Source organism: Pundamilia nyererei, unplaced genomic scaffold, assembly GCF_000239375.1.
Source record: "Pundamilia nyererei isolate P.nyererei 1_Seehausen unplaced genomic scaffold, PunNye1.0 scaffold00130, whole genome shotgun sequence".
In the NCBI taxonomy this organism is placed as follows: Eukaryota; Metazoa; Chordata; class Actinopteri; order Cichliformes; family Cichlidae; genus Pundamilia; species Pundamilia nyererei.
This window is the reverse complement of record NW_005187531.1, coordinates 1,815,743-1,841,565: the sequence shown is the minus strand read 5'-3', so window position 1 is coordinate 1,841,565 and position 25,823 is coordinate 1,815,743. Positions and strand designations below refer to the sequence as shown.

Here is a 25,823-nt window from a genome sequence, read left to right as displayed (position 1 = left end):
TCTGCAAGATATCGCACTATTTTTGACTTTTCTGAGCCTGTCAAGTCCTTCTTTTGACCCATTTTGCCAAAGGAAAGGAAGTTGCCTAATAATTATGCACACCTGATATAGGGGGTTGATGTCATTGGACCACACCCCTTCTCATTACAGAGATGCACATCACCTAATATGCTTAATTGGTAGTAGGCTTTCGAACCTATACAGCTTGGAGTAAGACAACATGCATGAAGAGGATGATGTGGACAACATACTCATTTGCCTAATAATTCTGCACTCCCTGTATTTCTGGCAGAAGAGACTCACCATTGAGATGAATAAGCTCTGACCACCGACCAGCCGGAGTGTTCTTGGGAAGGAGTTCACTGTTTGTCTCAAAATATGCATCACAAAGCTTCCTGTAGAGTTTGCTTTGTTATATTTTTTTCTTTCTCTGTTTAAGATTTTATTTTTTACTGAAAATGTGTTTTAGCTGAAGTCATATTATCAGGACACAAATAAAAAAAATATTTTATCTGTTGTATCCTTTGTCTTTTGTATATTTAGTGTAACAGGTTGTAATTATGTTCTTCTCACATGTAATACTGAGACATCTGTGTCCAAGTATTTGGACAAAGATGCAATTTTTGCTTCAGTTCATGGAGTTTAAGAAAATTATTACAAAGCTGTTTAGGAACTGAAACTATTTCTCTTTGTAGTTTCCATTTTCAAATGCTTTGGTTCTTCTTCATAAACGGGCCAAATAAATCAGTGACCCATGGTGGCTAAAATGAATTTGGAGGCTTTACGCCTCACAGGATTTGTGTTAATAAAATAATCACCGTAATTTAAAAATCACATTAACTCTTTTCTTCCGAACTGAAATTTGCATTATTATCAGCAGGAGAGCACTGAAGTGTGAAGTGATTTTAGACAAGGTCAGGCCGAAGTCTCCATGGACTATGATGTTCACAGATGACTATGTGATTTGCAGCGAGAGGTAGATAGAGGTATGTAGTGAAAGCAGATGAGTTAACTAAATACATGGGGTCAACCATCCAAAGCAATGGATAGTGTACAAGAGAGGTGAAGAGTGTAGGTAGGATGGAGTGGGAATAGACAGGTGTAAGAGATTTTGGTGGCATAGGCAGAGCAGCAAGCATGAAAGCTAAATTTTACTAAGATGGTAGTGAGACTTGCTATGATGTATAATCTGGAGACAGTAGCACAAATAAAAAGTTAAGTTAAAATCCTTGAAAAGGCCATACCAGTGATATTTCCTACCCATTCATTGAAATATGTCTCACGTGACATGTGTACCAAATGAAAATCCAGAAGTAGATCAGTATTATCATCAAAGAAAAAGATGAGGTTCCTGCGTTCCAGCCGATAAATATTACACCAGTGTAATAATTTGGGAAGATCACACATGAACTCGTAATCAGGCATTTTCCAATGCACATTTGGGCCTCTGGGCAGTGGCCATAAATTTGCAGCAGCCCATTTGTTCATTTCTTGTCCAGCGATCCATCATCATCTCGTTATCATGAATGCATGGAGCAGGGCTGGGGATGGGTCTGTGCTGGCAGACATAGGTTACTGGCCTGGTAGCCTGGCTGCCCTGGCTTGGGGACTTGGGGTTCTGGGTGTGCTCTGCCTCCTGGCTGGGGCTCTGGTCCTGGTTGGTGTGTCGCAGTTGTGTTATTACCATCACTTTGTTCAGACTAGCATCAGAAATAGGAATAAATAAAAAGGTTGTTATTACTGACATTTGTCGGTAATAACAGTCTGGTGGTCTCTGTCAGAGTAGAAGAAGTCATATTATCATATTATTGGTCGGTGATCAATAATATGATATAAGATGCCAGAAACTTGAGAAAATAATTTCACAGAGGTGACACTAGATGTCGCCTTAGTGGTTCTGTCATTAGAACTTGTAGGAAGTTCTGCGACTTTTCAAAGCCAGCACAGACTTCGTGATTGCATGGATCAGTGGGCCTGTGTTCAATGCAACTGATGTAAAGATTATGTTAAAAACACATCGAATGAAAATATTCTGTCTTCATTAAAACCATACAGTGTGTATCCTTTGACATCACAGTACAGAGTGAAAAAGCTCATTTGCTCTCACCTGATGTGGCTCTAAGGCGATTTTCAGTGTCTCCAGTAGGTGGCAGTGGCTGCTCAGACAAACGAGTGACTGATAAAGCAAGGCCAGTCATAGTAATGGAAGTCAACAGCAACACAGAACTAGTATTCTGGTATGTTTCAGATTAATAAACCTCAGTGTGCACCTGCACGAACATTGTCTTCCTTCAGTGTGTAACAACTTACTGAACAGTAGCTGAGTGCTGTAACTGTTTTGATTTTGTTCAGGTTCTAATGAACACTAAACTGTACAGACTCTCAGAACATGGCAGAAAGTAGAGAAAACAGCTGAGAGAAAATATTAAATGTTAAATCCTAAAATTGGAATCGATTTTTCTATTAGCTGGGCGGGCCTCCTTCCACTTTCAACACTTCTCTTCTCAGCAGAGGCGCACTTTTACGCATGAGTCTAGAGGCACTGTGTCTCAGAGCAGAGTGCCGTGCAGACCTTCAATGTATGACGGTGTCCCAGACACAAGTATCACTGCTGCTACAAGATGATCCTGCTGCTCGCTCTGCTTTCTGTTCTTTTGGGAAAACCGAGTTTGTGCCTGGTGGAGGATGGAGGCTTTACATTTGATGGAAACATCCGCCAATTAGCCGTGACCCGCAACACGGTTTACATCGCCACAGAGGAGAGGCTGTACCAGCTGAGCCACGACCTGACTCTGATCAACAGTCTGACCCAGAGGGGAATAATAAAGACCGGAAACCAGCAGGATGATGTGCAGTTTCACCGGGTTTCTGACACAGCTGAGTGGAACGCAACTTTCAGCATCAACGTGTTGTTGCCTTTTACAAGCAATGACTCTCTGATCAGCTGTGGTGTGACTGACGATAACTGCAGTTACTGCGAGGTTCTGGACCTGAAGAACATCTCCAACCTTCTGTACAGAGAACACATCCAGGTGGGACCTCTGAAAAGCAGCAGCAGGTCAGTCAGCTTTCTGGTGGATGTGAAGAAGAAAACTCAGACTGACACTTACATTCTGACCGCGATCAGACAAAACAGAGAAAAGCCCGAAAACAACAAGTGTGGTATCAATCAGAAGACTATCAACCTTCATAATACAGATAACAAACAAGGTGGAGGTATATTTTCTCTAACTGATGGAGCTTCAGACACACGTGGGATCACAAGTAAAGGTGATGTGGAGTTTGTTGACGGGTTTCAGCTTAATTCAACCATCTATCTGTTCTCCAACGCGCTCTCAGCTCAAACAAACAGAGTCCGTCTCATTTGGCTCAAAGGCGAAAAAAGCAAAACTGATACACTCAAGTCTCTGCGGGGCGCGACTCTCAGTGTCTCTGATGGTGACAGCAGCAGACTCGTGGCCTCCTCGGTCATCCCGGGGGAGCAGCCGGTGCTTTGGAGTGGCGTGTTCAGTGTGGATGGAGGAGATACCGACACCAAGCTGATGGTGTTTGACATCAGCCCTGATTACAGCAGGAACACCGACAGAGATCCAGACTTCTATACCTCTGTGCCATCAGAAGTGACGGTGGGTCGCTGTATAACTTCTAAACATGTTCTGAATGGTTCCTGAATGTAGTTTCCATCTGTGCCTCCACATTTTCATGTGGACAATCATGAAAGCAAAATGTTCACAGAGAGGCAGATTACTTTATCACACAGTGTGGTCACAAAACTAGAAACATCAATCGATTCAGACTCAGTCTGCTACTTCACATAAACAGTTAATGTTAGGCTCAAACTTTCCCGTAAAAAAACAAAAAGATATATATATATATATATATATAAACCTATTATACATATATATATGTATAATAGGTTTATATAATGTAAAAATACATATAGTAAATGAATTCATATTTGTATATTTATGAATATAAAAAGGAGAAGCCAATAATTACCATAATAAAAAAATAAGATAGAAAATATGAGGCAAAAAGCAGTTTAAAAAACAATATCTCTGTTCATTTCTACACAAAATCAAAGAAATTCAAAAGTTTTACTGAAGACACAAGAAAAAGGAGTCTGAATTATTTAAGCTGCTGGTATGTCTGCTGGTGCATGTGACAAACAAACTGAGTTTCACTGAATGATGTTTGACTTCATCACTATTTGATCAACATCAGTTTCAAATCTTTTTATTTTATATTTTTAACAAAAAGAAATTAAAATCAACCATTGCACTGGAGGTTAGTTTTCTGTCCTACAATAAAGTTTTCTGATTTATGACAAACTTTGAAATGTAAAAAAATGTAATATTAGAAATATACAATGAAATAATATTTTAAAAATAGCACTTCACCATCCTGAAGCAAAATGCTGCTTGGTCTCAGTGATGCTAAACCTTCAGCTGAAACTGCTGAGAGTACAAATCATTACTTGGAAAAACTTCTATTTGCTTCTGTAGGAGTTCCCCTTGTGTTACAATATTTTGCCATCGTAACGGCTGCTGATCAGTTTGCTTTGACTTCTACTTTTTTTTTCTTTGATACCCAGATGTTGCTTTGTTTCTGTGATGTGGAGGCACATCCCACTACGAAATGGACTAAACTACTGTTTATCATTTGTAAAGGGTGAAGGCGGTATGAAAGAGCCGTTACCTTTTTGGAATTATAGTTCAGTCACTCCACCACGCCGTTCTAACCATAACAGTGATTACTTGGATCACTAGCAGAGGTGCTGCTGTGGTGACAGATGTCAGTTGTGGTCATTGCTCTCATGTGACTTCATAAAGATTCATTATCTGTATAATAGTTACTCCCATACTTCATGAAATGCTGTGAACCCTTGAAATAGCACATTCTTTAATTATATATGAGAAAATTTAAAGCACTTCATTAGGTTTGGAGGGAATACAACTTATTTCTATTTTAACCATCTTGAGTTCTAATCTTAACATATCTACAATATCAGATTTGATGATCAGTGTGTTTGTTTCTCAGCCAAAGATCCTAAAACCTAAGGCAGTCCTCTTCAGGCACAGCTACATGACCTCTGTGCTGGCAGTGAGGCAGAGAGGCTGGATGGTTTTCTTCATTGGGACAGGAGACGGCCAGCTCATTAAGGTGTGTATGAAATGAAACATCTAAAGTACTTAGTTTACCAGCCTGATTTTAAGATGCCATTTCATCATCCTGAAATGCACTGGCTTCCTCACATGAAACAAACATGAAAGATAGTTCTGTCACCAAAATATATTTGTTGAATTAGCATCTATTCATAAAATCACGAACAACCGTTGACCCAAGATAAATAAAAACCAAAACTTTTTAAGAGGCAAATTATTCATGATTTTTTAGCTTGCTTATTTGAACTAGTCTCATTTTATTTCATTGTTGAAGTCTACTGCAAACTGCAGTCACTTGTGGTCCCTGTAGCTTCTTTGTGTGCTCTTAGTCTCACTGTGAGTTCATCTGCTCACACACTGCAAGGTTTTGTTTGTGGAGTGGAGAGATGAGAGCTGTGACCTTGAAAGCTCAAAAAGCTTCAACAAGTATTTTATTGAATATGACGAGAGCGAGGTTGCATGTTCTCCCCGTGTTTGCGTGGGTTCCCTCCGGGTACTCCGGCTTCCTCCCACCATCCAAAGACATGCAGCTTGTGGGGACAGGTTAATTGCATAATCCAAATTGTCACTAGGTGTGAATGTGCGAATGAAAGTGAGTGCGAATGGTTGTCTGTCCCTGTGTGTTGGCCCTGCGACCTGTCCAGGGTGTACCCGGCCTCTCGCCCTATGACAGCTGGGATAGGCTCCAGCGCCCCCCGCGCCCCTGAAAAGGATAAGCGGGAGGGAGTGGATGGATGGATGACGAGAGCAAGAGATAGAGAAACAAGCTGAGAGGGATGGTTTGAGTTTTTCGGTCATATCGACTCTTTGATCACAGTTTGTGATTAAGTCGGAAAGTTGGTTTTACAGATAAGAAATACAACCCGTTCTCACTCCCGACGCGTATACCGACTGTTTCACAACATATACAGCAGATATCAGCATGACACTGAATCCAAGCAGCACAAACACATGAGAACTTCTTATGAATGAGGGAAAACTTAAAATAAACAGCCTTTCATTTGGAAGATAGTGGTCAGAGAAAAATAAGCAATTGAAATGTTCATTAAACATAAAAACGTGAATTCTTATTTTCACAAATTCTTGTTGTCAGCTGTCTGTGGACAGGAACTATCACGCTGCCTGTCCCACGGTGCTCTACAGGACAAGTGATGATCGCAAAGTGTTTCCCAAATTACATCTGGATCCAGTGGGTCATAAACATGTGTATGTGCCATTTAGAAACCAGGTACTTAAATTATTTACTGATTATCTTAATGTCACATGTACCTGTGCTGCATTTTAAAGTGTTTGTTGTTCTAGATAAGGAGAGTTCCTGTGTCAAAGTGCAGCACGTACACAAATGTGCAGGAGTGTTGGTCTGCACAGGATCCATACTGTGGTTGGTGTGGCTCTAAAAGCAGGTGAGAGAAACAACATCTGCAGCTGATGTCTCCAAACTATTCTGAACTTGGTGATCATTTCTACTTCTTCTCCTAGCTGCACATTTGAAGATGACTGCACAGATTCAGACTGGCTGTCCATTCCTGATGAGTCCCAGCACAAAATGATTTCCCACAAAGTTGAAAAGGACACAAACGGACAGGTACAGCTTACAAACACACTCGGGACTGTGATCATTTGTGGCTTTCAGGTATTTCTCACACATGTTCTTCATTTTCAGATTTTACTAAAAATCCACACACACTTGACTGTGGGCCAGGAAGTGTCGTCCAACTTTACCTGTCAGTTCACTGCAAGGTCCAGCTCGATTTGTGCTTTGAATAACCCTCCTCCACAGTTCCCACAATGCACCTGCATCCTGTCTGATTGTACACTTCCTGCTGATGGTCAGTGAGTTTTCATAAATAATCCAACGAATGAAATACTTTGCAGTCAGACCTGCTTACTGATCTGCAACACTTCCCAAAAAGCAAAATAGAAACATTACAGAGCTGACTCTGACAGATGAAATATTCTTTACTAGTTGACAAATCTGAGCTGTTCGTTATTACAAACTGTTGCAACTCATTAAACATATATGTCTAAAAATTAGCAATTGAAGGCTATGACACTGATCGTGTTATTTTTTTTATTTAACAGGTCTGCATGTCACAGTGAAATTTAGACTTGGTTCAACACAACTGTCAGAACAGCTGAGGTTGACTAACTGCTCTGACATCAGTGGACCACCAAGTTCAGTCTTGTAAGTCCAATCAATTATAAAGATTATGAAGATGGATCACTAATAACACAACATTATGTGTCATCACCAAGTAAAATGTATTACTACTGAGGAGTCTCTTTGTTTTATGTTGTATTTTTGGACATTATCGTTTTCTTGATGATTTCAACACTAATATGTGATTGTTTCTCTTCAGGTGTCAGCAGTGCATCAAAGCTGGTTGTGGATGGAACACAAACAGATGTTCCTGGGCCGATCAAACAGAGATCAATGTAATAATTCATGCCTTTAGTTTACCTAGTTCAGGTTTTTCCTCATTAACATATTTGTTTTAATTTTATTTCGCTGATACCATTCTACATGTTTAGGCTATTTTGATGTATCTTTTTTAAATCTACTTTTTGGAATAAGAAAGTTTATCTTATCATATAATTAAGTCTTCCACTTTAAGTTTATATTACTTTTGAGATTTTTCAATCATTATTAAGGGTGGGTTGGTCTAATGTTCAAATATCTATTGCTTCTCAAAAGCAGCAATATTATATGCAATAATATGTTAAGTGATTATGACAACTCACAAATACCAATTCAGTTGCTTGACAAAAATCGTGATTAAATTCTTTCCTTGTAAATAAGACAGAACTTCCATTCTCATCAGTCCTACATAGTTTCTTTAGACAATGACAGTAAACCTGCCATATTGATTCCCTCTGCTTCCTCCTGCAGGACAGCGTTTGCCAAAATGTGCAGTCTGGGAAGAACTTCTCTGTGAGTCTGAACCTCAGTCCTCAAACTCATTGTTCCTCTGACACCTTATTCGTGTTCAAAGCTTCCAACATCAGCTGATGGCCGTGGATTAAAGCATGATCATTTTTTGTCTTACTGTCAGATCCCAGAGATCTCCTCCATCACTCCCAGTGTGGTGTCTTTCTACGGTAGAAACCACGCAGTGCTGTCAGGTCGTAACCTCGATAATGTGACTGCAGTGAGGATGCAGGCCGATACTGACTGTACTCCAAAAGAGTGAGTCACTTTACACTAGTGATGTGTCACTCGCGAACGAAATGGCTCTTAGAGCCGGCTCTTTGACGTGAACGACGCGAGCCGGCTCCTTATTGCAAGCCGTGTTTTTTTGTTTTTCCCTTCTCTCACCCCCTCTCTCTCTCTCTCACCATCTCTCTCTCTCGCACTTTTTTCCACTTCACTCCGCATGCGAGCCTTGTGCTTTCCGCTGGGATGAGGGGGGAGGGGTGGTAGTTACACTCGCAGTAGCGCAGGAACAGAGCGGGAGGGAAAGAGAGAAAGAGAGCCAGGGACAACAACGTCACATTAGAAAGGTATAGTAATCATCCACAACTATTTTCAGTTGTGGATGTTAAAGGATTCAGAAAGTTTATTCATGCAGGCCTATATAACAAAGAATGTGCATCTTCTTTTTGTTTTCATATTTTAATTTATATTTAATGGTGTTGTGGTTTGCAGTGTTTTGTGTTGTTTCATTTTAAATTTGTTTAAAAGGAAAAAGCTGAAAATTTAAATAGTTAAAAGTTGTACTGTGACTAGTTGATTTTTGTATTACATTTTATTTATTACATTTTATGTGGAGTGAATAAATAAAAGTATATTTACGGTGGCCCCTAGAGACAAAGCACGTACAAACTCCAAAACACGTAAAAACTCCAAAACAAAAGACAACAGAAGTGCTCCAGGATGCTAGGCGCAGTGTTGAGCTTTTGTTACCTAGTGGCTACACAAGCCAGCAATTAGGAACGACTGGATTTGGTGTGTGGTACTAACAGGTAAATGAACTTTTTTTTTAAATTATTTGAATATATATGAGTGCTTGTGTATAAATACACAAACAATACACATATGCTTTCATGCTTTCAATTATGTAATTTAAGTGATCTAGGTAGCTCTGTTTTGGAAGTTCAGTTAATGCTAGAAATGTGTTTTGGAGTTTGTACGTGTTTTGTCTCTAGGGGCCACCACATATATTTATATATAAACATATATAAATAAAGCCACTTTTTTTTTACATTAGTAATTCCTTTTGTGCATAATTTTATATTATTGTTAATAATAAATCAATTAAAGCAACAAAACAACCTGAAGAGCCGGTTCGGAGCCGAAAGAGCCAGAAATCCCATCACTACTTTACACACAACTAATGCACAACTGATAGTTTGTGCTTTGGATACAAAGCACACAGTAAAATCTAGAGATTATTCCAGGGAAACACCACTCATACTGAAATATAGATTAAATGTTTGAAGTAAAAACAGCACAAATGTTTTCTCAGCATTGTTCTCAGACAGACCAACTGAGAGTAAACCCTGAAACTAAAGCTCACTGTCCTATTTTAGGATTTAAGGAATTTAACGTAAATTATTTTCACTGTTTTGTTTTGGGGTTTCTTCTGTTTTAATTAATGATCTTCTTCTTCGGGCTTTTGAGGTTTTTTTCTTTTATCACAATAAAAGTAACTTTGAAAAAACTACAAAACACATACTTTGGTAGTTTAGACTGGCATTTAGTTATGTTGTTGAAAATTTTGATACTCAGCTTTTGTCTGTTTTCAGTTTATGAGTATCATGATAATGTCAGTGATTTTTTTTCTGTGTCTGTGTGTGTTCTGGTCAGATCTTCTGTTTGGGGCAACACTGGTTTCAGTCTGACGTTCCACATTCCCAGTTCAAATATCAAAGGCGTGGTCAACATATGTCTTCTCCTCCCAGATGGTCATTGCCATGGCAAAGCTAAAATCACCTACAGCTCATTACCATCATGCACCAATATTACTCCAAGCAGCAGCTGGATCAGGTGCATTTTTTCTACTGAAACCTCCAAATAACACATTAAAGTTATGACGGATCTCTTTTAGATATACACTTTAAAACAACTTATAATGTTCAATAAGCAGAGATGTGAAACTGAACATGATATATTGAGATATAATTGGAACTCTAATACCCATCATGGTAGAAGAGAATCCCAGTTACGAGTTAGGACAGGACTCTCTGGAGTCCAGGTGTTAGTGGTGGTGAAGATGAAATTGGTGGTTTAGATGGGGCTCTGATTGTACACAATGACGTGGAGATGAGGAGGTGGCAGGATCCACAAATAAGAACCTATAAGGCTGAAATGATAGAGAGGGGGAGGCTGAATGGCTCGGAGCAGGTAGGCAAGAAAATAACAGAATGTGAAAGTGAAGGCAATGTAAAGAAATCGACTCACAGCAGAGCTGCCAGGAAAGCAGGCACATGAGTAATTACAGATCTTCCTTATTGAACATAGGCTTTATTTTTAAATACTAAGACTTTGGCTGATGTCACACTGTCTCCAAATCCACCAATGAACCAAAGGTACCATTAAATAAACATGGCACAGTGATGAAGAAAGCTTTCTATCTGTTTAGCATTTTAGCCTTCTCCTTTACAAGCGTTTGTCGATGCAGCTCAGAGGTACAGAGGTACTGAGTACTCCACTGATGCTACAACACAGTTAAAGTGACACATGTAATGTGTTGTCATCAATAAATTAGCTAAAGCAACAGTAGTGAATCGTGACAAAATTTCAGCAGAACTATTTTTGAGTCAAGACCTGCTGCTTTGACAGTAACTTAAATCGTATTTTTGAGATTTATTCTAGGAAGCAGCAGAGAAACCGTTCTGGGTCATCTGATGGGGAAAGAGAGCCACTTCCCAAAAAATGTCTTTGGCTATAAGGCTACTTCCACTTTTAGCTGCAACTGAAAAAGGAAATTCTGTCATCTCAGTTTCTTTTTTCACCTTAAAAAGGAACCCCATTTTATTTAAGAGTTTGTTTAAAGCACCAATCTTTACCTAGGCATTGGTTTCTTAATGGTATGTATTCAGCTTTATGCCAACATAAGTCAACTAAAACTTAGAGATTTTTTTAAGATTGATACAGTTAAAGACAAACACAGACATTTTAAATGTTCTCTGGTGCTCTGTGTCCTGCAGTGGGAAGAGGAAGATCACACTCACTGGGTCCCATCTTAACTTTGTTGAAGGGGTCATGCACAGCCCCACAATGCACAGCCCCACAATGCAGGAGGTCAGACTTCCCAGATACATCAGCTCTCAGGTACATTACACCTTCTATTACTGTTTAAGTTAACCAGCCATGTTATATCAAAAATTATAAATTACAGTGTGTCTGAATATGTGATGTTGCGTGCTGTTTTGGTCACGTCGTGTTGTCTTTTGTGTACATTTAATTTCATTGCAGAATCTCACCTATGATTCACCTGCAGCTCTGAGCATTTCTAGCAGTACTGTGTATTTGAAAGTAGCCAATGAAACCTTGACCTGCTCCAGAAAACTCTCGTACTATCCAGACCCTGAGTTTACCAGCTTCACAGCCACAAGGACAGGGAAAGATGTGCACATCACCATTCAGGTATTTTTAAATATACTTTTTTTTTATCATACATATGTATGTGTGGCATCAGTTCATTGAAATGTAGCCTTTGTTTTTCTTCATTTAGAAAAAAACAGACAAGCTGGAAATGACGATAGATGAGTTATCAGTGTGGGGCGTTGAAGACAAGCCAAAAAATTGCACCATGGAAGCCAAAGAAACCAGTGACAACATTGACTCTTTCACCTGTGAGATTAAAAGCTCAACCAACCCTGAATTTCAACAATTATTGGTAAATATTTCTTTCATGTTAACCAAACCAAATAGTTGTGTGGAGATGTAATGTCAGTTTCATTCTGGCAGTAGAAACATTTCAGTATTTTAGTACAGTAAAATAGGAATTAAAATTGTACTGAGAATGTTTTCACATAGAATTCATTAGGTATACTTGTTAACCTGCTCATAAATGCAACCCTCCTACCAATAATATCATGGTAAAGCTGAACAGCTGAAATTCAAGCTCAGTGTAACTCTGAATGTGACATGGTTGTTCAGGCTAGACAGGCTGGTCTGAGTATTTCATAAACTGCTGATCTACTAGGATTTTCCAACATCACTTTTAGGGTTTAGAGAAAATGGACTGGCAAAGAGAAAATATGCAGTGAGCTGAAGGTTGCTTAGTGGAAAATGCCATGTTGATGTTAGAGATCAGAGGGGAATGGCCAGAGTGTTGTTAGGAAGACAACAGTAGCTCAATAAAACACTCATTACAATGAAGTATGATGACGAGCATCTCTGAATGCGCAATATGTTGAACCTTGAAGCAGTTGGGGTACAGCAGCAGAGCACCCCACTCCTATCAGCTAAGAACAGGAAACTGGGGCAACAGTTTGCACAGACTATTATGGTGGAATTTGCAGCAACTGGGTGATAATATCAGCTCAATATTGACTCTGTGGGGAATGTTTCCAGCACCTTGTTTATATGATTTTTTTTTATTGCATATAGTTCTGACAACAAACTGGAACCCAATATGGAACTTGCAAACTATAACTAATGCAATGTGTGGCAAAAAACAAAGAAAAATCCAGTATGTAAACATGCAAGGCCTTTTTCCCAGTATAGTATGCTGTATGTGATTTGGTTTTGTTTTTTTGTTTGTTTGTTTTGGGTTTTTTCATAGATAAAATACGGAGACAAATCTGTCACACTGGAAAATATAGATAAATCTGGAGTTTCTTATTTTCCGATGCTGATCCTTGTCCTGCTGCTGATACCAGCCATTATTACTGGTAAGAACACAATTTAGAAGTGAATTTTAGTCCCTAACCAGCCTATAAAAGGATGTGCAGGTCAACTCTTTAACAACCATACCATTCTTTTGCATTGCGCTATAATCTTGTTGCAGTGGCGTTATTCTGCCAAAGACAACAGCAGAGGCTCGCTGATGAGATGAACAAGTTTGTGGAAGACCTTGAGCTCAACATCAGGAATGACATCAGACAAGGTCAGTCACAAAATCTCACAGCATCACTTTTATGTACAATTTATACTGCTCGAAAATTAAAGAAAAGCTTTTAAAATGCATGTCAGTGCAAGGAAAAAAAATCATGCTGGATATCTATAATGATATGGACTGGATGATGTACAGTATTATGAATGTATGCAAGTATTCGTATTCTCCATTGTTTGATCGACTGAAACATAATGTCCCAGAGGTGTTCTGTTGGATTTCGGGCAGGCGTGTATAGGGGTTAGTCAATGGTATCAATTCCTTCATCCTCTGTGAGCTGCCTGCTCATGAGGCCAGACATTGTCATGTACCATGAGGAACCTAGGACCCACTGCCCCAGCACAGGTTGACAATGAGTCCAATGATTTCTTCCTAGTACCAAATGTTAGTCAGGGTGCCATTACCTTGGGGCGACTGTGGCTCAGGGGGTTGGGAAGCGTATCTGTAACCGGAAGGTTGCCGGTTCGATCCCCAGGCTCTCTGTCCTGGTCGTTGTGTCCTTGGGCAAGACACTTCACCTACCGCCTACTGGTGTTGGCCGGAGGGGCCGATGGCGTGATATGGCAGCCTCGCTTCTGTCAGTCTGCCCCAGGGCAGCTGTAGCTACAACTGTAGCTGCCTCCACCAGTGAGCGAATGTGAGAGAGGATGAATAGTGGCATTGTAAAGCACTTTGGGTGCCTTGAAAAGCGCTATATAAATGCAATCCATTATTATTGTTATTACCTAGCTAGTAGAGGTCTGTGTGCCCCTCTGTGGATGTGCCTCACAAGCACATAAGAAATATTTTGCACTGTCCGCTTCAGAAAGGTTTATCTGACAGAGGAAATAAATTTTCCACAGTTGTGCAACATTAAAAGGAAGTGAGGTCTATGTGAAGAGTCATCACAAAAACAAAGTTACCAGAAAAGTTACATTTGCAAAACCACATTCAAACTACTTGGGGCAGTTTTAGAAATAACCGCCGTGGACAGATGAAATATAATTAATTTAAATATGTCAGTTTGAGGTTCTGTATCAATAGATGAATGATTGTAAAAGGTCTGGACTGCAGGCGGGCCAATTCATCAACTAAAGTGAATTTTTATACCCTGAAGTCGTGCTGTTGTTATAGACCCAGTATGCAGTTTAGCATTGTCTTGTTGAAATGTTCAGGGAAGGCCTTACCTGACATAATCATGAATTACAGTAGTCCAGCCTAGAAGTAATAAATGTATGAACTGCAAGCATGAAACACGATGTTTCTAATGTTAGAGATGTTGTGCAAATTGAGAAGGTCTTACATTATATAATATTTGCACTGAAAGATATATCCTGGTTAAAACGGAGTCTAAGATTACTGTGTTACGGAAGGTAACCAGTATCTGGTTAGAGTACAACAACTTCAGTACTACTGTAGTTTTAAAAATGTCAATGGTCAGCATGATGGCATAGTCTAACAGCAAGAAGGTCCTTAGTATATCTAAATTTAAAAGCAGGAAATTAGAGGTCTTGCAGGTGTTTATGTCTTTAGCTCTTTATGTGGTTTAACTAATTGGTATCTGTCTGACATCACAGACAAATAAAGCTGATTATCATCTGCATAGCAATAAAAATGTATGGTATGCCTTCTAATAATACTGACTAGTAGAACTGGTCCTAACACAGAACCCTGTGGAACTCCTTAATTAACCTTAGTGTGTGAAGAAAATTCCTAGATTAGATATGATTCAAACCACTGCAGCGCAGCACATTTAATGCCTACAACATGGTCTAAACGCTGTTACAAAATATTGTGATCAAGAATATTAAACACTCCACTGAGGTCTAGCCGGACAAACATAGATATGACTCGACAACAAGATCATTTGTAATCTTCATTAATGTTGTTTCTGTCCTGTGAGTTCAGAATTCAGACTAAAAAAAATAAACCATTCCTCTTTTTGGATTGATTGATTATATCTAAGATCAAAATGTTAATTTATTGTTAGGACTTCTAGACATGGGATCTAATAGACACACTGACAGTTTGGAGGAAGTAATTATTGATGTCAACTCGGAAAAAAGGGAAAAATTAGCTAATATTTCTCTAACAACCTGCATCTTTTCTGTTGAATAAAATGTGGGCATCTGAAATATGCATATAATTGCATTCTGTTTTTATTTACATTTTAAACAGGTTTTTATTTTGGATATGTGTTTGTAGTTTGCAAGTTGTGAAATGACCCTACCCACACAGTGTACAGTTCTCATGGTTTCAGCTTTATTTTTAACCAAAAGCACTCTTTCTATTTCCGGCACAGTCTTGTAGCCCGGAACCAACTCTCTCCATGGTTTCCTCCACTACATGCTCCCTTCCCGCCAGTCTCCTCTGTCACTATAAAAGGAGACGGAGTCATTAGTCCCATCATAATCATGTGTCCCCTCTGACATCCAGCACCACCCCATGAGTTCACTATACCACATACAGTGGGGCAAAAAAGTATTTAGTCAGCCACCGATTGTGCAAGTTCCCCCACTTAAAATGATGACAGAGGTCAGTAATTTGCACCAGAGGTACACTTCAACTGTGAGAGACAGAATGTGAAAAAAAAATCCATGAATTCACATGGTAGGATTTGTAAAGAATTTATTCGTAAATTAGGGTGGAAAATAAGTATTTGGTCACCTCAAACAAGGAAAACCTCTGGCTCTCACAGACCTGTAACGTCTTCTGTAAGAAGCTTTTCTGTCCCCCACTCGTTACCTGTATGAATGGGACCTGTTTGAACTCATCATCTGTATAAAAGACACCTGTCCACAGCCTCAAACAGTCAGACTCCAAACTCCGCCATGGCCAAGACCAAAGAGCTTTCGAAGGACACCAGGAAAAGTATTGTAGACCTGCACCAGACTGGGAAGAGTGAATCTACAATAGGCAAGCAGCTTGGTGTGAAAAAATCAACTGTGGGAGCAATCATCAGAAAATGGAAGACATACAAGACCACTGATAATCTCCCTCGATCTGGGGCTCCACGCAAGATCTCATCCCGTGGGGTCAAAATGATCATGAGAACGGTGAGCAAAGATCCCAGAACCACACGGGGGGACCTGGTGAATGACCTGCAGAGAGCTGGGACCAAAGTAACAAAGGTCACCATCAGTAACACACTACAACGGCAGGGAATCAAATCCCGCAGTGCCAGACGTGTTCCGCTGCTGAAGCCAGTGCATGTCCAGGCCCGTCTGAAGTTTGCCAGAGAGCACATGGATGATACAGCAGAGGATTGGGAGAATGTCATGTGGTCAGATGAAACCAAAGTAGAACTTTTTGCTATAAACTCAACTCGTCGTGTTTGGAGGAAGAAGAATACTGAGTTGCATCCCAAGAACACCATACCTACTGTGAAGCATGGGGGTGGGAACATCATGCTATGGGGCTGTTTTTCTGCCAAGGGGACAGGACGACTGATCCGTGTTAAGGACAGAATGAATGGGGCCATGTATCGTGAGATTTTGAGCCAAAACCTCCTTCCATCAGTGAGAACTTTGAAGATGAAACGAGGCTGGGTCTTCCAACATGACAATGATCCAAAACACACCACCCGGGCAACAAAGGAGTGGCTCCGTAAGAAGCATTTGAAAGTCCTGGAGTGGCCTAGCCAGTCTCCAGACCTCAACCCCATAGAAAATCTGTGGCGGGAGTTGACAGTCCGTGTTGCTCTGCGACAGCCCCAAAACATCACTGCTCTCGAGAAGATCTGCATGGAGGAATGGGCCAAAATACCAGCTACTGTGTGTGCAAACCTGGTAAAGACCTATAGTAAACGTTTGACCTCTGTTATTGCCAACAAAGGTTATGTTACAAAGTATTGAGTTGTATTTTTGTTATTGACCAAATACTTATTTTCCACCCTGATTTACGAATAAATTCTTTACAAATCCTACCATGTGGATTCATGGATTTTTTTTTCACATTCTGTCTCTCAGAGTTGAAGTGTACCTCTGGTGCAAATTACTGACCTCTGTCATCATTTTAGGTGGGGGAACTTGCACAATCGGTGGCTGACTAAATACTTTTTTGCCCCACTGTACACCACCAACGTTTTCTTGATTTTTACAATTCCTTTGCATGTAATCTTAAAATGTATACCTGGTTGCTTCGGTATTCATTTGCCCTGCAGTCCATAATGCAATAGGGATTTATGCTTTACCTGCCAGTATTGGCATTTAAAATACTTCTAAGAAATTAAGTAGCAGCTGTTAAAAGGTTTGCATTATTTATTTTTAGTTTTATACTCTAAAGTTTTCCTATTGTAATCTTTCAACATTATCTTCCAGGACACATTTGCATCTTGTTCTCTGCAAGTTCCAAATTATCGGAACTGCGTTTCATCGTATGTGATAAGTGCCTCAACTTTACCACATATTGGCCTGTATTTTACAGCTTCACTATCTTCAGGTTGCTTAGTGTCGCATACATAGAGTTCCTGTTTATGGTTTTTGTTATATAACACTAATAAGGCTGATGGTAAAACAGAATGACATTATAGGATGCAGTCATATGTGGCCATTTTTGTATTAATCAGTGAATTGCAACACTGCACTGACTTAGACATTTTCACTACCTCTTTTCTGTGACCTGCAAGAACTTGCCTGCTTCACAAGTTCACTTTTCACCTGATAACATAGACATTCATGCTTTGTACTTTGTGCACGTAGCCTGTGGTTTATCAAGTCAGCTTCACTGGAGTGTCTTCCACAGGTTTTGTGGAGTTGCAGACAGAAAACGCTGATCTACTGGAAAATGTTGGAACAATTCCTTTCCTGGATTTCAAGCACTTTGCCTCCAGAATCTTTTTTCCTGAGGTGAACGAAGCTCAAAAGAAACCAAATGCTGATACGTGACAAGCTTATTCTGTGAACTGTGAAAAATTACCAATTGGTGTCAGTTTAGTAGAGCTGTGTTGTTGTTTTTCAGAATGAATCTTTGATGGAATCCTGTATCAAAGACATCAGTCAGGTAAGTTTTGACGTCATCTGTTGTTTGCAGTTGTTTTCATGGTTTCATTCCATCTGTCATTATGTTATGTTATGATCAGGATGTGGTGAAGATTCAGCTTGATGAGTGTTGCCAGGGCTTGTCCAGGCTGATCCAGGACCAGCTCTTCCTCACCTCCATGGTGCATGCTCTCGAGGAAGAGAAGAGTTTCACCATCAAAGACAAGTCAGTTTGGCACTCTGTATTTTATGTAACTGCCTAATCTGCGATATATTTTGTTTTGTTTTGATGGGGGGGTGTCGCACTGATGATGTAGAACTCAAGACTACAGAAAACAACCCAAGTGGATGATAGCAGTGTTAATTCTTTCCAAGATTAAGACAACGTTATTTAAAACATGTAGCCATGTAAAGAGCTCCCTCAAAGAGAAAAGTTTACCGTTGTCAAAGTGTAAAATGAAGAGGTGCCTTTTTTTGATGGAAATACAAATGGTGCAAACCACTGGTTACACACAGATTAGACCAGAAAACACGTAAAGGAGCCTGCACAGTTTTAACCAAGATTACCTAAATGAATCTAGGATAATCTTGGTTAACCAAGATGGCTGGAAAAGAAACAGCTCAAACTCATGATGTGAAGCTCTGTCAATTATTCATCTCTAACTTGTTCCTTTAATTTTTTGTTTCAGATGTGCAGTAGCATCTCTGCTCACTGTAGCGCTCCACAGCAACTTGTCATACCTGACGGAGGTGATGGAGGTTCTGCTCAAGGATCTGATGCAGAAGAGCAGCAACGCTCAGCCCAAGCTGTTACTCCGACGTACTGAGTCTATAGTGGAGAAACTGCTCACCAACTGGATGTCCATCTGCCTCTACGGCTTCCTTCGGGTTTGTTGCTCTCAGTGTTTTATGTCTTTGCTGTTTTGCCTAAATTGAAAATTCAGCTTCTGACTTATCATGTTTTTTAATGCCCTTATTGTCTTACTTTTGTCAATTAGTGTATATTATGTGTGAGCCTGTTGCTGCATTAGCTGCTGCTGCCTAAACACTCCAAGAAATTATTGTAGTTGTTATTATGGATGTGCTACAGCCACAGACCCCAACCTGCATGCAAATGACAAACATTTAGTAATAAAGACGCAACAGGCTAGTTTTGGGAAGGCTGCATTAAGAATTGGTGACCCGTGACTGACCCCGGGCCTGGCAGATCCCCGTGATCATTTTGAGAGAGGCTGACAAACTGAGGAGATCAGCACAAGTAGTGCAAGTAGTTATTTATAGTGGTATGACCAAAGGCTGCAAGGGAAGTGTTTAGTGTGTGGTCTGGTTCCAGAAAAACAGTTAAATTATCTCCAGTAAGTTGTATCATTTAATGTTGTTTACTAAATTAAGACATGCACTACAGGTCAACATAGCAAAGCAGCACTTTGTTCAGTTATCCAAACTGTACTGTGAAAACTGAAGAAGACACTCAAAGAAGAGAAAAAAGAAGAAGAAGAGCTCAACATAATGCCTGTAACATTAATGCTTGCGTCAGCATGTGGCTGTATGATTGTTCGCATGCTAACAATAGCGTTTATCTTAAAGAACAGCATCATTGTTTCAGTTCTTCTTACTTTTGATTCACATTTTTTCTCATTCAAATATTTTTTGAAACTTTTTTGGCTACAATACAAACTACAGAAAAACTCTATAGCTATTATGTAAAATATTCGAGCATTGAAACAATGAAAGTAAATCTTATGGGCTGCGAAGTGACATTCATGCTATGTATAGGTCTGAAGTAACACTTCAAACATCATGTTCAGTTTCCACATCCTCTGTTCACTTACTTTAGCCATCGCTAAAGGAAACATCGCCGTGGTTACCAGTGTTGGGAAGGTTACTTTTAAAATGTATTCCACTACAGATTACAGAATACATGCCCCAAAATGTATTCTGTAACGTATTCCGTTACGTTACTCAATGAGAGTAATGTATTCTGAATACTTTGGATTACTTAATACATTATCATGCTTTTTACAACTACGTGAATGTACTATTGCTACGTTATTTATTACTGTTACTGAAGGTCCGCGGCTCCGAACCGTAGTAAAGGGACCTCTGGCTAATACGGCGGGGTCCCTGTCGGCTCGTAGCCGAAAACTAGCTTTACTTTGTTGTGTGGGTCAAGTTTGCTTCGAGAGACAGAGAGAGGCGTTGAAAGGCTGCTCCAACGGAACTTATTGTTTGGGAGGAAAACACGAACACAGTGTACAGTCGAGTCTTAATAGCTTACTTACAACTGGGCTCATCAGGCACTCTTCTTGGCTGCAGTGGTTATTATTATATTTACATGCTTCCAGCTCCCGTTTTTGCTCGATGACAGCTCGTACTTTTCGAGTCTCCTTTTTCTCGTTCCTCGCGCTCACAGACACATAACGTGTATGGTAGTCCATTCTCCCTGCAGCACGGACTACACTGACCATGAGGCTACATTCTTTAGGGCGATGCCGGTGTTGTGCCAAAAAGTGATTGTCTGCCAAAAACTGATTTCCGGTATTTGCCAAAAACTGATTGCTCGTATTTAAACTGCTATGTAACTTGTTGGGCTATAATATGTGAAACATATGTCAAATGCATCCCTCATGGATGACATAAAGTTATCTTGAGCCACAAACAACATTCGTGTAACAAGGTAGAAGCCGCAATCAGTTTTTGGCAGTGACTTTTATATAACCTTTATTTATGCAGTTAAAAAAATCTCATTAACATTAAAAATGTCTTTTGTAAGAGTAAGTTGGCCAAGAGGACAGCAGACATGGCAGCAAATATTACAATATTTCTGTAAAAATGTTTTAAGTTGGGATAAAGGACCGGATTGGTTATAATGTAAGTACAATAGCAGAGAGTTGTAAAGATACTTGAAAAACAGATATTGTTTTAATTCTCTATATAACCCCTGTTCACCGAAGTCTATTTACGAACATACGTAAAGATATTACACATAAAAAATACACAGAAACATTGGAAATCAGTTTTTGGCAGACAATCACTTTTTGGCACAACACCGGTATCATTCTGCCTATTAGCTTAGCACAACAACAAAAAGGTGCTCTCTCACCCAGGAAACACACAGGCAGAGTGAGAGAGCGTCACCCTGTAACCACGGCAACCGTAACGCTGCCGCCTGGAACAACAGAACGTAGCTGTCAAACAAAACCTAAACAGTCCTGACCCGCGACAAAATGAAACAGGAAAATACCGCAGTGTAATCCATTTATTTCAACAAAGTAACTGTATTCTCAATACCACCTTTTTAAACTAACTGTAACGGAATACAGTTACTCATATTTTGTACTTTAAATACGTAACAGCGGTACATGTATTCCGTTACTCCCCAACACTGGTGGTTACAGACATTAGATCTGCATTATTCTGTCAGTTTTGTAAAAAAAAAAAAATTATAACTGCTGAGTATGTTTTATTTCTCTGTGACAATATGTGATACACGTTTAGTTACATCAACTAATCAGAGTGAGCTATAAGAAGCCACCAATGCTTCTAGCTAAACTTCTCTGCACTGACCAACAAAAGTTTCTTTATAACGTTGCCTCAGCTTCTCTCTTGACAGACTGAGTTCCTGTTTCTGATTTTCCACAGGAAACTGTTGGCCAGCACCTGTTCCTGATGGTTAGCGCCCTCACGCAGCAGATTGCAAAAGGCCCAGTGGATTGTGTCACAGAGAAAGCGCTGTACACGCTCAACGAGGACTGGCTGCTCTGGCAGGCTCAGGACTTCAGCTCGCTGGTACACAAACACACACTCATACGTTCTGCATAACAAAGTGCATGCACAACTGAGTCACACCGTGCATGAAAGCAATCGTCTGACAGCCCTTCACAAGTTTGGCAGTTGTGCATGTGGAAGCAATATTTAATACTTCCTTATATTAGTTCTGTTTTTGCACCCTTAGTTTGGTAAGTTCAAACCTTGCTTTAACTTGTTGCTGACATACGGTAACCCAGAAGTCATTTAAATATTCTCTTGTGCATGTGTTGGGGAAAGTGATGGCAAATAAAAGCACAACAGCACACAGCGGTTCTAGATCAACACCCCAAGTGTCCTTTTCTAATATGGCGTGGGACACTGTCACGTCTTTACTTTGTTTTCAGGGTATCTTTCTAAATTTCTTCGGTGTTGTGCAAGAGACAACTCTTAAAACAGGGCGAGTCAATCACACTAATAAATCTACTGCTTTGGTTTTTTTATTTTCTTTAAGGCTTGTGAACTTGTGAACCACATGAAACTGAAAAACAGCACCCTTTCAGCAATTCACGCAAGTGTGATATGTTTGCTGTGGTGACAAGAAACTAGATATAATCCCTTGACGAGCGCCCCACTGAATGTAGGCCCAACCTGCAACTCTAACAAATGAGACGTTGCACATTGCCAAACAACACACTCGAGGTGCCGTTTAAGGAAGCATGCACTTACACTTCTGATTAAAACATTGAATTCTAGGAAGTGGAAGATCTCTGCGAAACATAGATCAAACACACCAATAAACCCGCATTCTGGTACAACATGCTTTGTGGGACACACCCTACCTGATAATGTAGAGAAGACACCAGTACTTGCTTGGTTGGACCTAATTTTTTAAATGTGGTTGTTATGGGCAGTAAAATGAACTCACACCTGGTTTAACACCCAGATTAAAATACTAGGTATGTTTCAGTTTTTAAAATTAACATAGCATAAAATAATGACTATAAAAGGAAACCTGGACAGGTAAATAATACATGTGGTTCATTCAGTAGAGCACATCGCCTACTAATTGATTGGTTGGTGGTTAGAACCACAGCTCCCCTTGTGTGCATGTTATAATAACCTTGTGCAAGGTGCTGAAAACCTAATCGCCCCGATTCATGCATCTGAGATTAATTACTCAGCATCTTAGGAACTTTTTAAGTACTACCGTGTACCATTTTAAATGTAAGGGAGTCAGTGCCTGATTTGGCAATAACATAAAACGTAATAAGAATGTTTGCCCTTAACTGTACTTAAACAATGTAAACTTTTTCTAGATGAACAGTACTGAATTGTTGTTTCTGTTGTTTAGCTTGAAGTACTGAAGAAAGTTGCATCTGAGTCAAATCTGAAGTTGCACCCACAGTCTTGAAATGAGCCAGATTTCGTGAAGCTGTGGTTTCATACAGTCATTTAGTGAATAAAACCCAAGGATGGCATTTTCCTAACCTCAGCTTTGGTTGTTATTTGGTGACAAATCTTTTTTAAAGTTTCAGGGGCTTTAATGTTTTAACGGGAAGCATGAGCACAACCTGCCAGCTGTCTTGTTTTTAATCCCATGTTCGAAAGTAAATGCAGTAGCTTCACACGTTTTTACTTTGACGAGATTCTGATGGATGATAATTTTCTGTACATTTTGCAGTCTATTGACAGTGCATTATAATAGAGCTGGATCATTCTTCAGACTCTTAGATTTTAATCTAATCTGACAAACCACTGTCTCACTTTAGAGCTTATTTCTGTATATTAGATGACACATGCATTAGCCACCAGTTTAAAGGAAATCAGAATAAAGATAAGCCCTTCCTCAAAGAATCAAAGATGCTGTTAAAGATATTGCAGCTTTTCTTTCTTTGAAACATCTTTTTTTTTTAACTCTTAACCAGTTACCAAAATTTTGCACAATAGGAATTTTTTTGTGGTTTGTTGATGAGCATGAATTCAGTTGTGTGCATGCTGGTGGCATTACTTCCAAATGTTGCTTATTTGTGAGTTACTCTGAGCACAAAACTAGATAAAGTTTATCTGTTGTGTTAAGATTGTGGCCACTAAAGAATATTTCATTACTTCTTTTTTTTTGCCTTGAGAAACTCTTGGGTTGCGTTTGCTGAATTCTTCGGGTGATTATCCATTTGCACTGTGGAGCTGATCTAATCAGTTTTGTAGCATCCTGTTTCTTCTGTCAGCAGTCACATTATTGATAAACACTGGTCATATGGTTCCACTGGCAGCCATACATGCTCACAACATACCTCCACCATTTTTGACAGATGTGGTGTGCTTTGGCTTGAGGTTGTCCTTGAGTGTAACCAGTGATTTGCACCTTGCTGTAAACCCTCTGTATTTCCATTCATGAGAGCATCTCTTGATTGTTGACTTGCTTAGATGTGTCAAAGTTAGCACACTTTGTATCAACATCTCTTTGGAAATCATATAGAGGTTTGACTGAATAGCTATCAGTTGCAACACTTAGAATCAACTCCATATGGGCATCAGTTTAGCTTATTGGTTTGAAATGGCAACTATACAAAGTTCAATGGGTTCTAGTCGAACCTAGGGCCCTTTACTGTGTGTTTGCCCTTTGCCTGTCTCACTTTCCTGTTAAATTCCCACCTTTCCATTTATTAAATGGTGAAATATTGCTGGTAATCTGGCAATACAGAAATGCTAACGATTACTATTTTTTCTGCTTACAGAAGCTCAAAGTGCTGTTTGCTGTGGGCACTGACGGGGAGGTGAGTGAGCCTCTGGAGGTCATCGTCCTCGACTGTGATACAGTGGAGCAGGTCAAAGAGAAAATTCTGTCCAGCTTCAAGGCCAAGTTTGGTTTCCCCTACAACATTCCCCTGAGGGATGTCTGCATAGGTAGGTATCAGATCCTGCAAGAAGTGATAATAGCATGTCTTAAGTGATAAGTGATTTGCATCCACCAACCAGGTTTGAAGTGGTATAAAGAGGCAAGGAACAGATACACATACAGAGATTCCTTTATTTACTGAATCTTTTTTACTTGCCCTGTGTATTTGTAACGTACATTAAAAATCTGCATATTATGTCCAAATTTAGGGCTTAAGAGCTGCAGACAAAGCGGAGAAGCTGCTGACAAAAAGCTATAGAATAAATGTAGCTTACATCTTAAGCATGTTGCACTGTTGAAGATGGTTTAACCTTTTGTTTTTATGCTTTTGCATCAAAATGAACAGTTAGATTATAATATTTACTGCTTATGTTGTCACTGTTCCTTGTTTTACAAACTATCAACACCTTCTGTTACTATTCCCACCAGAGTATGAGAAGAATGGATTATTCCTTCCTCTTGAGGAAGTTGATGCAAGCTCAATGGTTATTGGGGAGGTGACAATGCTCAACACACTCAAACACTACAAGGTGAGGAAATATTATGTATCTCTATCTATCTATCTATCTACCTACCTACCTACCTACCTACCTACCTACCTACCTACCTGTAAAGCATGACCCTGATGGTAAGTGCGTATGTCGGATGTGCCACGCAATGCTCAATTTGTGAGAACAAGTGCGTTAATGCAGTTAGCTTGTTAACTTGTTGACGCTGTCCAGCCCCACGCACGGGGCGATCCGCAGTAAATTCTTAACGGAGATTTGCCGCGTTATGGCGTTAAGATTAACGCTGACAGCACTAGTGGGAACACAACGCCCGAAAAAAGTTCGCCTTGTAATCGGAAGGTTGCCGGTTCGAGCCCCGGCTCCAACAGTCTCGGTCGTTGTGTCCTTGGGCAAGACACTTCACCCGCTGCCTACTGGTGGTGGTCAGAGGGCCCAGTGGCGCCAGTGTCCGGCAGCCTCGCCTCTGTCAGTGCGCCCCAGGG

General features: G+C 39.9%; 1 protein-coding gene across 1 annotated transcript in view; it reads left to right on the top strand.

Moving 5' to 3' along the window:
* Positions 1-2,538: 2,538 nt before the first annotated feature.
* plxnc1 (plexin C1) overlaps positions 2,539-25,823 on the top strand; it is a 33,771-nt gene continuing 10,486 nt past the window's right edge. Inside the window, exons 1-23 of the mRNA XM_005743360.1 lie at positions 2,539-3,626; positions 5,041-5,163; positions 6,259-6,393; positions 6,468-6,568; positions 6,645-6,750; positions 6,829-6,994; positions 7,248-7,350; positions 7,526-7,601; positions 8,056-8,097; positions 8,219-8,352; positions 9,973-10,152; positions 11,316-11,439; positions 11,584-11,754; positions 11,843-12,007; positions 12,899-13,007; positions 13,124-13,222; positions 17,951-18,054; positions 18,167-18,208; positions 18,288-18,412; positions 18,876-19,074; positions 21,829-21,975; positions 24,672-24,840; positions 25,262-25,362. Of these exons, the coding sequence (XP_005743417.1) occupies positions 2,622-3,626; positions 5,041-5,163; positions 6,259-6,393; positions 6,468-6,568; positions 6,645-6,750; positions 6,829-6,994; positions 7,248-7,350; positions 7,526-7,601; positions 8,056-8,097; positions 8,219-8,352; positions 9,973-10,152; positions 11,316-11,439; positions 11,584-11,754; positions 11,843-12,007; positions 12,899-13,007; positions 13,124-13,222; positions 17,951-18,054; positions 18,167-18,208; positions 18,288-18,412; positions 18,876-19,074; positions 21,829-21,975; positions 24,672-24,840; positions 25,262-25,362 (3,726 nt within the window). The 5' untranslated portion in view covers positions 2,539-2,621. The remainder of the gene's footprint in view (positions 3,627-5,040; positions 5,164-6,258; positions 6,394-6,467; positions 6,569-6,644; positions 6,751-6,828; positions 6,995-7,247; positions 7,351-7,525; positions 7,602-8,055; positions 8,098-8,218; positions 8,353-9,972; positions 10,153-11,315; positions 11,440-11,583; positions 11,755-11,842; positions 12,008-12,898; positions 13,008-13,123; positions 13,223-17,950; positions 18,055-18,166; positions 18,209-18,287; positions 18,413-18,875; positions 19,075-21,828; positions 21,976-24,671; positions 24,841-25,261; positions 25,363-25,823) is intronic.